General features: G+C 40.8%; 1 protein-coding gene across 1 annotated transcript in view; it reads right to left on the bottom strand.

Moving 5' to 3' along the window:
• Positions 1-16,656, bottom strand: part of WNT7A (Wnt family member 7A) — an 88,005-nt gene that overhangs the window by 36,175 nt on the left and 35,174 nt on the right. The window contains exon 3 of the mRNA XM_044656890.1: positions 7,052-7,323. Within this exon, the coding sequence (XP_044512825.1) occupies positions 7,052-7,323 (272 nt within the window). The remainder of the gene's footprint in view (positions 1-7,051; positions 7,324-16,656) is intronic.

Here is a 16,656-nt window from a genome sequence, read left to right on the forward strand (position 1 = left end):
ATAGTAGGAAGAGGAAAGGAAAGCCCTACACTTGGGATACCATTGGGAAGAGCAGGCTTAAACGTCAGGGTTCTTTGGACAGTCTAGAAGAGAGACAAGGGGGCATAGGGAAGGAAGAGAGTAAGCCACGGAAGAGAAACTGCTCAGGCTTCACCATTTGGCCAAATCTGACCCCTTCCTACACCCTTCCATGTGTATACCTGAAAAGTGCTACATCTTGCCCTAAACACATACAGGGTTGTACCATACCTTAAGACACTGTACTCTGCCATGCCTATGTCTAGAGACAGCGAGGTATCACAGTGGATAGAGCATTGGACCTGGAGTCAAAAAAGACCTAAAATCACACTAATTATGTGATATTGGCCAAATTCCCTAACCTATCACCTTTGGTTTCTTCACCTGTAAAATCAGGCCATTGACTCAATGGTCTCAAAGCTTCCTTCTAAGTCAAGGATCACCTAATGGAAATGATTTTTGGGTAAAAGTCAAGAGACCTGGGTTCTGGACCTTAAATTTCTTAAGCCTCGATTTCTTCTGCTGTCAAATTACCTGAAAGATTCCTTCTAGAAATGGCATTTTGTGATCATTTTCGGCAAGTATTACTGGATATCTATTATACCTAATGCTCTGTACTGGTCATTAAGGAGGATATGAAGACGGACAAGACCCAGTTCCTACTCTGAAGGAGCTTACATTCTTGTAGAGCAGATAAAACATATACACAAATAACTCTGATGGGAGACAGTACCAACGAAGTGCTATGAGAAAGAAGTTTAATGGAAGGGATAGTATTTGAGATGGACCTATGAGGACAGGTAAACCTTAGACAGAGCTGGAGAGGAAAGGGCATTCCATATTGGAAGGGATAGCATGGGCAAGAGAACGGATGAGAGAAAATGTATACCATGATCAGAGTGTAAAGAAAAGAGAGTCATACACATGGGTGACAACACAACTTCATGGAAGGGAATAATGGCAGGCAAATCTGGAAAGATAAGTTGGGGCTTTGATAAGTTGAGGTAAGAAAGTTTGGACTTCATTTAATAGGTAGCGGGGAGCCATTGAAGGTTTTTGAGTTAGGAAGGTAACATGACAAGAGCCAATCTTTCAGGAAGATTCTATAATTCTGAAATATGTGTCCTGACCCCCACTATGGCTAAACCCCTCCATTCTCACATGCTTTCAGCCTTTTTTCACATCAGATAACCTCTTGTCAATGTGTTTTCCATTCTACCAGGTAAAGAAAAGAGAGAGAGAGAGAGAGAGAGAGAGAGAGAGAGAGAGAGAGAGAGAGAGAGAGAGAGAGAGAGAGAGAGAGAGAGAGAGGCACTCTGAGATCTCCTGCCAACCCACTTCATGAAGTGTCAGGGGAGCCAGCCAGCCGGGTGGAAAGTGATCCCTATAGCAATTACTGTGCTGATGGGGAGGCATGTTGGAGCCTGAAGGGAATCTAATTCAGCTGCACAGTAGCTAAGGCTGCTATCACAAGCTCCCAATACCTCAGACATAGGGGCCTCGTAGTCTCTTTTTCTTGAAGCGGCAGTCTTTTTTTTTTTTTAATTAGTTTTTTTCCCCCTTTTTTAAAGCACTTCCACACACATCTAAACACTGAATCTAGGCAACAATCTGCTTAAGGGATGCAAGGCAGGGATGTCCATTCCCATTTGGTGAACAAGGAAACTAATGTATAGGGAGGTTCAGCTCCTTTCCCAAGTTTTCCCATTTTGTGAATGGTCCCAGATTTCCAGATTTTCTATCAGCTCTTACTTCCTTTCTTTGGGAAAAGGATGCTATAGTCTAAAGCTTATGCTGTGCCCATTACGATCCTATAGATTGATAGACTGATAGGTTTTTGAAGAGGAAAGAGAATTTAGATTGCCTAACCCAGGGGTTCTTCATCTTTTTTGTGTCATGGACCTTTCTGGCAGTCTGGGGAAGCTTAAGAATCATGTTTTTAAATGCATAAAATAAAAGGCATATAATTAAACTACAAGGGAAACTAATTATACTGAAATGGTTATTAAAATATTTTAAAAATCAAATCCATGGGCCCCAGATGAAGGCCCCCTGATTTTCATTTTGTTTTTGTATATGTATCCCTTTCACTTAGCACAATGCCTGGAGTAGAATAGGCACTTTGTATTTGGTGGATTGAACTGAATCTTCCAAATGAGGAAACTGAGGCTTTGAGAGGTTTAATTACTTCCAGGACTAGATTCCCAAGTCTTTTAACTCTTTCTGCACCACTGGTATCAAACTCCAATAGAAATAGATCTCCACTGACCTCAATGACTTAGAAAACGTCAAATTAACATTATTTGTGCTTTAGTGTATTTTTATTTATTTTGTAAAACATTCCCAAATTACATTTTAATCTGGTTCAGATATTCCTTTGGAGTGCTATGGGTTACTTATTTTAACACCACAACTGCCTCAATCCCAAAATCCCAGAATCTCACAGATAGCAGATAAAAGAGACCTAAACACCATCCAGTGTAATCTGTCTGAATAAGAGTCTACCCTACAATATATCAATCAATAAACATTTATTAAGCTTCTACTATATGCCAGGCACTGTGCTAAACTCAACAAGTGCTCACCCCATCTTTGCTGAAAAACTTTAGGGGGAGAAGGAGGAGGAGGTGACCCACTACTCCCCCAAGGCAACCCATTCCACTTTTGGATGGCTCTAATTATGCATTAAGAAGGTTTCTCCTTACATCAAACCTAAATTTGCCTCTTTGCAACCCGTCGTTCCCAGTTCTCCCCTCTGGGCCCATGAAAAACAAATCTAATCCCTCTTCCATGTGACAGCCGTTCAAATACCTGAAAATAGCTATCATGCCCCACCCTTGGACCCAAGTCTTCTTTTCTCCAGGCTAAACATTCCCCGCTCCCTCAGTCAACCATGTGGTATGATCTCAAAGCCCTTCCCCATCCCAATCACCTTCTTCTGGATGATCTTTAGTCTATCACTGTCCTTCTTATAATATGACACTAGTAGCCATACACAATAATCCAGATGTGATCTAAGGAGGCAGCAGAAGAATTATCAACACCCCTAGTCCTAGATGCCTAATGCAGACTAAGATCGTTTTAGCTTTCTTGGCTACCATATCATGCTGTTCACTCATATTATTAAGCTTCCAACCCATTAAACACCTGAGCTTTTTATCAAACTTCTGTCTAGCCACATCTTGTACCTGTGATTGTTGATTTTTCGAATCCAACATTATGGCTCTTCTATCCCTATTAAATTTTATCTTCTCAGATTCACTCAAACATCGCATGTCTCATGATCTTTACAGACTCACTGTACATTATTACCCCTTAGACATGCTGAGATCCAGCCTACAGTGCCATTTTCTCTGTTTCTCACAACTGATACTCTGTTTTTAGAGTCACAGATCAGTTAAATAGATTAAGTGCACAATACACACTAGTAAATGACCATTGTAGTATGGTATTTGATAAACCCAAAGATCCAGGTATTGGGGGAAGAGCTCACCATGTGATCAAAATTTCTGGGAAAACTGGAAAGCAGTCTGGTAGAAACTAGGCATAGACCAACATCTAACACTAGACCAAAGTAAGATCAAAGCAGATAAATGATTTAGACATAAAGAGTGATATAAGTAAATTAGAGGTGCATGGAAAGTTTTACCTGACGGAACTATGGGTACAAGAAAAATTTATAAAAGAGAGAAAGAGAGAGAGGCAGAGAGGATCACAAGGAATAAAATGAATAATTTTGATTATATGAAATTAAAAAGATCTTGCACAAATAAAAACCAATGCAGCCAAAATCAGAAATAAAGTAGGAAACTGGGGGGGAAATTTACAATAAGTTTCTCTGATAAAGTCCTCACTCTTCAAATATAGAAGGAATTGAGCCAAATTTATAAAAATAAGTCATTCCTCAGTTGATAAATGGTCAAAAGATAGGAACAGGCAGTTTTCAGAAAAACAAATCAAAACTATCAATAGTCACATGAAAAAATACTCTAAATCACTATTGATTAGGGAAATGTAAATTAAAACAACTCTGAAATACCATCTCACACCTATCAGATTGGCTAACATGACGAAAAGGAAAATGATAAATGGTGGAGGAGATGTGGAAAAACAGATATACTAATGAACTGCTGATGGAGTTGAAAACTGATCCAACCATTCTGGAGAACAAGTTGGAACTATGCCCAAAGGGCCATAAAACTGTGCATTCTCTTTGAACCAGCACTACCAGTACTAGGTCTATATCCCAAAGAGATCAAAGAAAATGGAAAAAGACCCACATGTACAAAAATATTTATAACAGCTCTTTTTGTTGTGGCAAAGAGTTAGAAATTGAGGAATTGTCCATCAATTGGGAAATGACTGAACAAGTTATGGTATATGATTATGATGGAGTATTATTGTGAGACAAAAAAAGATAAAAGAGATGATTTCAGAAAAAACTGGATAGATTTATATGAACTGATGCAAAGTGATGTCACCAGCATCAGAACACCGTACACAGCAAAAACAATATGGTTAGGATAGATCAACTGTGAAGGACTTGGCTACTCTGATCAATACAATGATCAAAGACAATTCCAAAGGACCCATAATGAAAACTGTTATCTTCTTCCAGAGAAAGAACTGTTGGCATCGGAGAACAAAGTGAAGTATACTTCTTTTTTTCATTTTATGTTCTTGCTTTTTCTTTTTGGCAACATGGCTAACACAGAAACATGTTTTACAGGACTCTGCATGTATAACTGATATATCATGGTAGGGAAGGAGGGAAGGAGAAAATTTGGAACTCAAAATTATTTTTAAACTAATGTTAAAAGTAAATGAATGAAAAAAATTATTAAATGATACTCCATTTCCCATTCCTATGCCTTTGAACTGACAGTAATCCATTGCTGGAATGTATATTCTCCTCCTTATATTCACACCTCATAAAATCCTCTTCTTTTATGATGTAGCTCAGTCATCATCATTACATATGAAACCTTTCCACATCATAATTGCCAAAACCTTCCCTCCCTAACTACTTTCCATTTAACTACTTTGTATTTAATTCCATTTGTTTTCTATCCTATCGGAATGTAAGCTCCTTGAGAATAGATTGTTTCATTTTTTGTATTTATATCCCCAGTGCCTAACACCACACAAGATCCTTAATAAATGCTTATTGGCCTTAGATTCTATTTCTGCCATCCAATGTCTTAGCTATCTGTCCTAGTGTTGTTGCACTGACAAATCTGATGAGCATGTCATTGATGTCTTTACCCAAATAACAGATTGATAGAAAAAATTAAGCAAAACAGGCTCATTCAGAGATCCTTGGGATACTCTAACAGAGGCTTTCTTCCACATTCCCATTCTTTGGGTTTGACCAGTCAACCAATTCTGAATCGACATAATTCTACATCTCTCACCTGCTCTGCAAGTGTAAAGTAGAAGGTTCTGTGTCGAGCATTTTTTTTTTATCTTGGTAAACTATGCCAACAGCATTTCTCTGACCTATCAGTGTAATAATCCTATCAAAAATAAGGTTAGAATGGCATGACTTGCTCTTGATTTAGCCATGATGACTCCCTGGGAGCACAGCTTCATTTTCTAAATATTCATTAACCTTCTCTTTACTAATGTGTTATGGATTTTTCCAGAAATCAAAAATCAAGCTCATTGTCCGATAATTGGCATATTTCTTTCTCTTCTCTTAAAAACGGGGTGTCATTTGCACTACTTTTTGGCACTTCTGTTGCCCAGGGTCTTTTAAAGGTCACTGACAGTGGTTCAGCAACTACATCAGATCTTCATCTTATAATGACAACTAAAAAAAGGGGGTGAGACAGAACATCATTGCTTAGAATCACAAAATCCTAGAATTGCAAGAGACCTTAGAGAATATCCAGTCTAATCTCCACTCTTGGTATGAATTCCCTTTACAACATTCTGACACGTTTTCATCTAGCCTCTGTTTAGACATTGATAGAGAATTCATGGAACAGCCCATTCTGTTCCATTCCAGGAATGGGCTTTCATTGGTCATTTATTCATCTCTCCAATCAAAATCTGTTTCCCTGCATCTTTCACTTCTTGGTCCCACTTGTGCCCTCTGGGATCCAAGCAGAAGCTCATTCCCTCTTTCAGAAGAAAGTAAAGGTAGCAAAGAAGTGTTCCCAAATCCTCAAATTCCTCTCAGTTCCTTAAATTATTTTTTATTTCACATAGTTTCTAAATTTCTTACCACCCTGGTCACTCTCCACTGGATACACTTCTGGTTGTCAAAGTCATTCTTGAGATGTAGTTCCCAACCCTTAACACTGTCTTTCAGATGTAGTCTAATCAGGGCAATTCCCAGTCAGATAATCACTTGTTCTGTTCTGACCACCAGGATTCCATGAGTACTTCGTAAGTTCATGTGAGCCTTTCTGGTAGCCTCTATCACACCACTGACTCATATTGAAGACAACTGAAATACTTTAGGAGCTAATGAAGGTCCTAACCTGTTCTAGGGTTCAAGGAAACATATTGAGCTCTCTTTTGTTCTTGTTTCATCAGTGAGGGGGAGACAAGAGGAAATAGTGGGATGCACCTTAAATCATTGTATATGGGTGTACATATAACCCTGGGAGTCAGCATGATGAAGAAGAAAACATCAGGACCATCAAAGTTCAAGAACTATGTGACCAAGGACAGGTCACTTAACACCTCTCCGTGCCTTCTGGAAACTAAGACTAGAAGCTAGATACAAATGGCATATCTTCATCAGGGAGGAATTTTCCATATCAGGGAGTTCCCTGACACTGATGAAATCATAGGTTCAGACAATACTCTCTCTCTAATGAACTCCCTCTCATAACTATATTATTTGCATTTTTGCAGTTTTTAAATGGTATACATTTTAAACACATATATAAACATAATACATACATATATGTGAAACCATATAAATATTTTATTCACATATTTTTTTCAGTGTCTAATTGATAGCTGATGCCTTTCCCTCCCCAACCCATCTCACCTGCCTTCTAGCCCACAGCTTGCCTACCTTGCGTCCAGCCTCATTGTTGTGTAAGTTCATAAGGGTCCTAGCATTCTGTTTTATCTCTCTTGCATCCACGAAGACTTTGGCAAAGCCGATGCCATAGCGGATGTCAGCAGAGCAGCCCCCCCACTTCCAGCCTTCGTCTCGGTGATATTGGCCCTGCTTCTCCTTGTCACAGCCACAGTCACTCAGGTTACCCTGTGTACACGCAGCTGTAATGGCATGAGCCACACCTGCAGCAATGACGGCATAGGTGAATGCAGCTTCTCGGCTCCCTGAAAAAAGAAAAAAAAAGCCAGGCATCAAGTTGTGGCAGGGACCAGAATTCTGAAGCAAAGGGAACTGAAAACCCAGACTACAGGTTCCATGACGGGAGGCACTGTGCCCTTTGTATCTTCCTGTGAGCCAGCATAGTACTCTGTATGTGGCAGTGGGGGCCAAGGGGTGTGCAATGAATCAGGACTTGATTTATTGTTAGTAAGTTTTCTAAACTTATGAAAGAGATGGAGAAAATGTTAATAATGTGGATTGGAGAGAATAATAATATAAATTAAACTTAAAAGTGTGTCAGGCTTACATTTTTGAGAGCCTATTGTTAAATATTTACTGGCATACTCCTCTAAGGGTCTAACATGCAGAGACCAACCTAGGATTTCATTAGTGAGGGGAACTCCTGGTAAGGGAATTTCCTTCCCAGTAGTTAAAGTCACAAGTTGTCTACAACATAGTAAATAAGTCCTAAAGAGCTGACAGAGACACATGAACCATTGGTGACTTGCCCAAGGCCACAATACTAATAAATATCAGAACTACAATTCGAACCTAAATCTTCCTGACACCACATTGCCTCTAAAGTCTTTAATAAGAATCTTTTTTTTCAACTGAATTAAACTGAGACTAAAGGAAGGATGATCCATTTTACCTAGCAAAGAGAAGGCCTAGGACTCTCCTTCTCATGTGTTTTCCTTCCAAGACATACTTCTGCCATGGCATAAGTAAGAAAGAAGACAGAATTGTGTCTCTCATCCAGCCATCTGTCATCTATGATCTCTACTCTTAGTTAATCAATCCACCCCTCCATATACTCACATATAAACACAGTTCCTCCGCTTATTAAATATAATACAGATTATGCCCTACATAAATGGAGCTAATAGCCATATTGATGAGATCCAAGATCAGTTACAGTGTTTTAAGTAATAATAGGCAGATCATTAAATCTTTCTGGGGGTTGTTAATTCTTGCACTGCTTACCTCAAAAGGTTATGGGAGGAAAAGGGCTTTGTAAACTTTACACCAACTGCTATCATGGCCTCACTCTTCGCCTAGAATAGTGCCATTGGACTAGATATCCCCAAATCAAGCTCTCAGTCACCGGGAGAATTAGTCCACTCATCTTTGGTACTTCTGCCCAAGAGCTCAGCCATCTTGCTCAATGACGGATCAATGAGTGAACATAAAGCTGCTTAGCCCCAATGTAGGGAGCCATGTTCTGCCAGCCTTCTTTCCTTCTATACTTCTCCCTTTTCATTGAGGGCACCAGCATCCTCCTATTTTCTCAGGCTCACAATCTTAATGTCACACACATCACTCCTCCCTCTGATTCACCCCACACATTGAAAACACTGCCAAATCTGGCCATTTCTACTTTCACAACATCTCTCTATACATCTCCCTTCTTTCTCCTCTTCCAGCCACCAAGTATAATCCCTCATTGCCTTCTCACCTACACTCACCTAATAGCCTTTTTTTTTTTTTTTTTTTTTTTTTTTTTTTGGATCCTCACTTTCTGTCTTAGAAACAACTCCAAGATAGAAGGGCAGGGGCTAGGCAAATGGGGTTAAGTGACTGCCAGGGTCGCACAGCAAGGAAGTGTCTGAAGCCAGATTTGACCCCAGGTCCTCCTGACTCCAGGCAGGGCACTTTATCCACTGAGCCACATAGCTGCCCCTTTCTCTACTCACCTTTTTTTAAAACTCTTACCTTCTGTCTTAGAATCAACACTTGAGTGTTGGTTCAAAGGCAAAAGAATGGTAATGGCAAGGCAACAGGGATTAAGTGATTTTTCCCAGGGTCCCACAGCTAGGAAGTGTCTGAGGGCAGATTTGAATTTAGAAAGTCTTCCTGACTCTAGGCCTGGTACTCTATCCACTGCACTCCCTAGCTGCCCCCAGACTGTTTCAGATTACCTTGTCTATCCCTAGTTATTTACAGATTATCTCTGGTAAACTCTCTAAGGGCAGGATCTATTTTTTGCCTCTCTCTCTATCCCCAGGGATTAACGCAGTACCTAGTACATCCCACTTAATAAATGCTTATTGGATGACTCAGTCAATCAAGCACTTATGATGTGCCAGGCACTGGGCTAAGCCCTGGAGGCACAAAAAGAGGTAGATAATAGTCTCTGCCCACAAGGAGCTTATAATCTAATAAGGGAAACAACAACCAAAAAGTATACACAGCACAAATAGAAATAAAGCACCAGAATTAAGAGGGGCTGGGAAAGGCTTCTTATAGAAAAGGGAAATTTTGTTGGGAATTAAAGGAAGCCAATGAAGTCAATAGGAAGGGATGAGGAGGGACAGTGTTCTAGCATGGGAAACAGAGAATATGCCCAGAGCGGAAAGATGGAATGTCTTGTTCATGGAACAGCCAAGAAGCTAGTGTCACTGGATTGAAGGGTACATAGAATCTGGCCTCAGATACTTCCTAGCTGTGTGACCCTGGACAAGTCACTTAAACCCCATTGCCTACCCTTACCACTCTTCTGCCTTAGAACTAATACTAATTATTGCTTCTAAGATGGATTACGGGTTTAAAAAAAATAAAAGATTACATAGAGAGAAGAAAGGTGTAAGAAGCCTGGAAAGATAGGAGGGGGCTAGGTTATAAAGGGCTTTGAATGCCAAACAGAGCAGTTTGGAGGCAAAAGAGAGCCACTGGAATAAGAGGATGGAAGGGAGTTCCCCGGTTAGATCTGAAATGTAGCGGCTAAATGGAGGATGGACTGGAGTGGGGATAGACTTGAGTCCGGCAGACCCAGGAGAAGGCTAGTGGGATAATCCAAGTTGGAGGTGATGAGGGTCTGCACCAGGATGGTGGCAGTGAAAGAGGAGAGAAGAAGGGAGATACCAGAGATGCTGCAAAGGGGAGATCAGCAGCTCTTGGCAACAACTTGGCTATGGGCAGTGAGGTATAATGAGGAATCCCAAGTTGTGAGCCTGAGGGACTGGGAGGATGACGTTACTCTGGACTGTAATAGGGAAAGTGAGAGGTGGGGGAAGAAGGGTTTAGGGGACTCTAGGCAGGCCTAAACCATGGTTCATATCTCTATACCCCAGTCATGTTACCATCTGTCTTTCCACCAACAACCCATCCCATCCTTCCTTCTACCTTGGCAGTTTTCTGCCTCTTGCTGTAGGAACAGTGAGTAAATTGATTCTATCAGTGTTTCTGGAAAGGATGTGTCCTGTGTATGAATTAACTCACTATCCTAACCCCCTGAATTAAAACTCCTTTCCCTGGCCACTATTCCCCCATTGGAATGTCAGTTTAGAATATTTCCTCTCTCTATTAAAATGTGACTTCTATGGAGGTGGCTAGGTAGTTCAGTGGATTGAGAGCTAAGCACAGAGGCAGAAAGTCCTGGATTCAAATCAGACCTCAGACACTGAGCTGTGTGACCCCTGTTGCCTAGCCTTTACCACTTTCCTGCCTTGGAATTAATACAGAGTATTGATTTTAAGACAGAAGGTAGCAGTTTAAAAAACAAACAGAAAACAATGTAACCTCCAAGAAGACAAAGACTTTTGTATTTGTATCTCCAAAGCTTAGCAGTGCTTGGCACATGCTAAGAATTTAATGAATATTTTTTCACTCATTCATTAAAATGTTATTTTAACACAAGTAGTAAATAAACACATTTACCATGTACTCATACTCAGCCCCAAACATATGTACCTACTTTGCCAGCATAAACAATCTTATCCATATATGCACTTTTAAGATAGATGGTTAGAGATGGATAATAATAAAAGCAATTACATAGCACCTACTATGTGCAAGGCACTATGCTAAGCACTTTATATAAATATTACCTTGTCTGATCCTCACAACACCCTGGGAGCTGGGTGATGTTATGATCCTCATTTTACACTTTAAGAAGCTGAGGTAAACAAAGGTTATATGATTTGCTCGGGGCCACGAATAGTAAGTATCTAAAAGTCATATTTGAATTCAGGCCATATTTTTTTAACCCTTAGCTTTTGTCTTAAATTAATATTGTGTGTTGGTTCTAAGACAGAGGAGCAGTAAGGAATAAACAATGGGGGTTACGTGACTTGCTCAGGGTCACACTGCTAGGAAGTGACTGAGGTCAGATGTGAACCCAAGACCTCCCATCTTTTGGCCTGACTCTCAGTCCACTGAGCCATCTCACTGCCTCCTGAATTCAGGTCTTCTTGACTCCAAGCCTCGCACTCTGTCCACCGCACCACCTAGCAGAAGCTGAGGTAACTGTAATGGAGAAGGAGCCAGCCACCCTCAGCAGCTGCCACCAACCACCATGCACAGAGCAGGCAGGCCAACCTATCTCCGTGAGGCGGTGGGGCACTGTGAGGGAGAGACCAGAGGCACCATCAGCCAAGTGAATCAAACCACCACTTGATCACAATCTCCCCTCTGATCTTGATAGAAACGGCCCAAGACCCTGAACCTATGAACCTTTGGAAATGCTTCCAGACCGGCCCCTTTGGCCATCGTTCCCGGAAACAACCCCTGGGCAGATGCAGCCTGGCAATCAACTGCTCCTGCAGGTGCTACAGCCACATCTATTGTAGACCTAGAAAAGAAAGTTCTGGTGGCCAGGCCCTGGCACTGTTAAATTGTTCAATGTGATTTTATCAGTGGAAATGACGTTAAAGAAGACATTGTCATCCATTTTGGTGCTGGATCCACCTAAAGCCCAGGGGACCCTTCTATCTGACTTACAGCTAAAGCCTTCCATGCAGCAGAATGAGAGCACCTTAAGAGCAGGGACTGTCTGGTGTTCTGCACACAGTAAGGTAAACACATAATAAATGCTCTGTTCGTTCATTCATTCATTCATAAGCTTATTAGAGGGTTGGAAAGAAAAGATCATAACAACCTGATGATTAGGTAAAGTTTCTTTAAGGCAGCATTATGGGAAATGGGCTTTAAGATGAGCCTCCCAGGCAAAGAGATGGAGGATATGCCAGGTCTAGGGAACAACCAGAGCAGAGGAATGTTGAGTATAGTTTGCCTTTACAAGGTACAGAGTTGTTCAGTTTGACAAAAACATTCAATAGATGGTGACAAATAATGAAAAAAAGCTAGAACAATAAGGTGGCAACAGATGGGAAAGGACTTTGAATGTCAAATAAAAGATTCTGAACTTTACGTGGGTCAATAAGGAACCACTGGAGATTTTTTTTAAAAAACCCTTACTTCTGCCTTAGAATCCATACTAAGTATCCAAGGCAGAAGAGTGATAAGGGAGGGGGCAGCTGGGTAGCTCAGTGGAGTGAGAGTCAGGCCTAGAGACAGGAGGTCCTAGGTTCAAACCCGTCCTCAGCCACTTCCCAGCTGTGTGACCCTGGGCAAGTCACTTGACCCCCATTGCCCACCCTTACCAATCTTCCACCTATGAGATAATACACCGAAGTACAAGGGTTTAAAAAAAATCTGCTAAGAAGAGTGATAAGGGCTAGGCAATTGGGGTTAAGTGATTTGGTCCTACAACTAGGAAGTATCTGAGGCAAGATTTGAGCCCAGCTCCTCCCAGCTCCAGGTCTGGTGCTCTATCCACTGTGCTAGCTAGCTAACTGCCCCATGAGTGATCTGAGTGGAGCTATGGGTAAGAAAGATTATTCTGACAACAGTGTGTATTAGAGGGTGAGCCCAAAAGCAGGGAAAGAGCCTGTTGCAATAGTACCTATGGGTGGTAATGAGGGCATGCACTAAGCTGCTGGCAGTGGGAAATCATTTACCCATACATCTATTTGTATTCATGCATAGAGACAAAGACAACATGGGCACTGGCCTTTGTTTCCTGTAGATGTCAATAGCTCCACCACTAATTATGAATCGGTTCCCTATGTTGGTCTCAGTTTCCTAATCAATGAGTTTTCTATAGAAATAGGTATATGTTGAGATCACATATATATCAAATTGCTTACCACCTTTGGGGGAGAGAGGAGGGAGAGGATTTGGAACTCAAACTTTTAGAAAACGAATGTTACAAATTCTCTTTACAAGTAATTGGGATAAGATAAAATGCTGAAAAATTAAAAAACAAAAAATATGCCCATGTCCATCAACTATCCCTTCCTTCCCCTTTTCAGCAATAATCCCGCCTTCTTCATGCCACTGGTCAAAAATCAGCAAAGAAGAATGAAAAAAAAAGCCAGAACAAAAGCATACTAAATACAACTTTGGGATGTATGAAGGCATCTTAGGGCACTGATTCAGAGATTGTAACCTAGGGAATAGCAATTAGCATTCATGGCCATTACAAAACAGATAATAATCAGCTATTCTCCTTCTCCACAAGGACTGGCCAAAGAAAATAGCTATAATTACTTCCTGCATCAGGAGGGCTTCAAGTTAGACTTAAGGAAGAATTTTTTGACAGTGAGCAATGTCATGCAGGGAAATTCCTGGGGTGGCAGATGGGGTGGGGGGCAGAGAATAACTTGAGAGGCAGGATGTATGAGATGGCCAAGACAAGGGAGGCTGAGAAATCTGCTTTCCAGTAGATCTTTAGAAACAAGGTTCATTCTCATCTATATAACACGGTTTACAAATGGTCCCACCTGTTGGAAGGGGGTACACCAGCTGACCTCTTTGAGATGTCCTAGCCCTAGGAGTCTAATGATAAGGCCAAGCACCCCCAAGGGAGGCACTCAGCATTCCAAAAGGCTCTTGGCAAATGCTACTGTCAGCCTCCTGGAGACACACCTTCTGGCCATTGGTGGGTCTGGGCACAAGGCTTACAAAATTCTTTGAGGCAGAGCCAAAAGCTGCCGTAGCTTAGAAGACATTTATAGAATATGGAGACCGATACTTCCCTTCAATTCGGAAAGGCCCACAACCCCAAATCCTTCCCTGAGTCACTATTTCTAACTTGGGGTCAGCTCTAAATACACACCAACCTGGTGCAGTAGGACCTTTATCACTGCCGCCGGAGAAGCTGATCTCAGATATCTCTGATCTTCAGCAGGTCGTGGGTCATTATTATCAACCTCTGATCTCAAAGGATTTTCTACATGTCTGAGTATAGCTTAACTTGGTTTCCATTTTTATAAAGTGAGCATTTAGAGGTACTGACTACTTCAGAGAATTTCTAAGAAAAGTGACTCACAAGCTTCAAAGCCCTATAGAGTTGTGAAGCATTTTCATCGTTGAATTCTAAACTGCATTATCTTTATCTGTGTACGTAGACAAATAAAGGAGTATTGGCTCAAGGCTATCAGCAATAACTCTGAAGGCCTGGGAACCAGGGATCTCCTTTGGAACAAATAGAGAGAGGATGGAAAAATTTTGTAGTGATTTCAGCTCAACACTTATTCGGCACCAATTCTGAATAAGGTCGGTTTCCCCACACACACACACACACACACACAAAACTCAAACTGTCTCTACCCTCAAGAAGTTTACAGTTTCCTGGTGGTAGGGATAGTGGTAGATGTGAAGATGGAGTAAGCATTAACAACTGCATGAGGGAAGGTTTCCTAAAAGAGAGAGCATCTGAGCTGAAGACTGAGAGGCAAATGAGGAAGTAAGTAGTCCATTCCAGGGATGAGGGGCAACCTATGTAAATGTCCTGATGAAGTGCCAAGTGTGGTCTGTTTTAGGCTACTTTGATTAAGATATAGAATAAAGGGGCAGCTAGGTAGCACAGTGAATAGAGAGCCAGGACTGGAGTTAGGAGGACCTGGGTTCAAATCTGACCTCAGACATTTCCTAGCCATGTGCCCCTGGGCAAGTCACTTAACCCCAGTTGCCTAGGCCTTGCTATTCTTCTGTCTTAGAGCTGATACTAAGACAGAAGGTAAGGGTTAAAAAAAAAAAGACATAGAATGAAGTTGTAATAATATGATAAAGTTAAAAAGGCAGTCTAGAACCAAATTTTGTAGAACCTTAGACATTTAGAGGGGACATCTCTAAGGCTCCTTCCAACTCTAAATCAAAGATCCTAAATTCCAGGCTGAGCCCTTTCCATTTTATCTTCAAAGCAAGAAGGAAAAACTGAGGAATTTTTTGAGTAGAGAAATGTTATGGTCAGACCTGTTCCTTAGGGAAATGATTTTTGCAGCTCTTTGAAAGATGAATTGGACTAGGGAGAGAATTAAGGCAGAGAGGTAAATTAGGAGGCTATTACCATAGTCCAACTGAGAGGTGACAAGGTCCTGAAATAGAATACCATTCATGTGAATACAAAAAAGAGGACAGAGGCACATGATCAAAAACTCAAAAAAAATTTGTTGTTTTGCTTTTCAGTCATGTCCAACTATTCATGACCCCATTTGGGGTTTTCTTGGAAAAGATACTGGAGTGGTTGACCATTTCCTTCTCCAGATCATTTTATGATGAGGAAATTGAGGCAAATAGGGGGTTAAGTGATTTGCCTGGGATCACATGGCTAGTGTCTGAGGCCAGATTAGAATTCACAAAGATGAGTCTTCCTGACTCCAGGCCTGGCACCCCTATCCACTGGGCAACCAATTGCCTTCAACAAGATTTTACAACCACTTTGAAGGCACTTCATCATTAAGAATGTTTTGCAGCCTATTTTTTACCCATTATATATTTTTCTATTGCCTTTGGGCCATTCATAAGTTTGGTTCTTTCAAGATGGTAGCATCCCAAGACCTGCAACCATATACCATTTCTAAGAGAACATTAGTGTTAAAAAAAATATGGAGTTTTGTGCCAGGGAGCAGATGGAGACTGTTGGAAGGAATCATTTTACCAAATATCTCACTTGATTTTGTAACTTGCAAATCAATGAACTGATTTATTTAGAAAATAAAAAATTTAATTTGGTAAAAAAAAAATTGACAACTTACTTTTGTCATTTTGAAGGAGAAGAAAGGAAGAGTTAAGTATGACTTATGTTGTGTCTGGGTCAGTAGGAGGACTGGGGTGCCTTCAAGAGAAATAAGGAATTTGGAGGAGGTGAACTTAAAGAAAATGGGACACTTCCAAGCTGTATGACCTTGGGCAAGTCACTTGACCCTCATTGCCTGGCCCTTACCACTCTTCTGCCTTGGAACCAATACACAGTATTGACTCCAAGACAGAAGGTAAGGGTTTAAAAAAGAATAAAATAAAGAAAGTGGGGGACATGATAATCCAATGTAGACATGTTGAGTTTGAGTTGCCTGCTAAACATCCAGACATATAGCAAACAGTTGGTATTTGTGAACTATAATTTAAAACAATATCAAAGGCTAGATATATAGATCTTGGAGTTAGGTACATAGAAATTATAACTGCACAAAATAAGAGCAAACATGGTACTATGCAAAGTGTACTAGGTTTAAAGTAGAGAACCTGAATTCAAAATCTGCCTCTTCCACTTACTA

Source organism: Gracilinanus agilis, chromosome 1 (genome assembly GCF_016433145.1).
Source record: "Gracilinanus agilis isolate LMUSP501 chromosome 1, AgileGrace, whole genome shotgun sequence".
NCBI lineage: Eukaryota > Metazoa > Chordata > Mammalia > Didelphimorphia > Didelphidae > Gracilinanus > Gracilinanus agilis.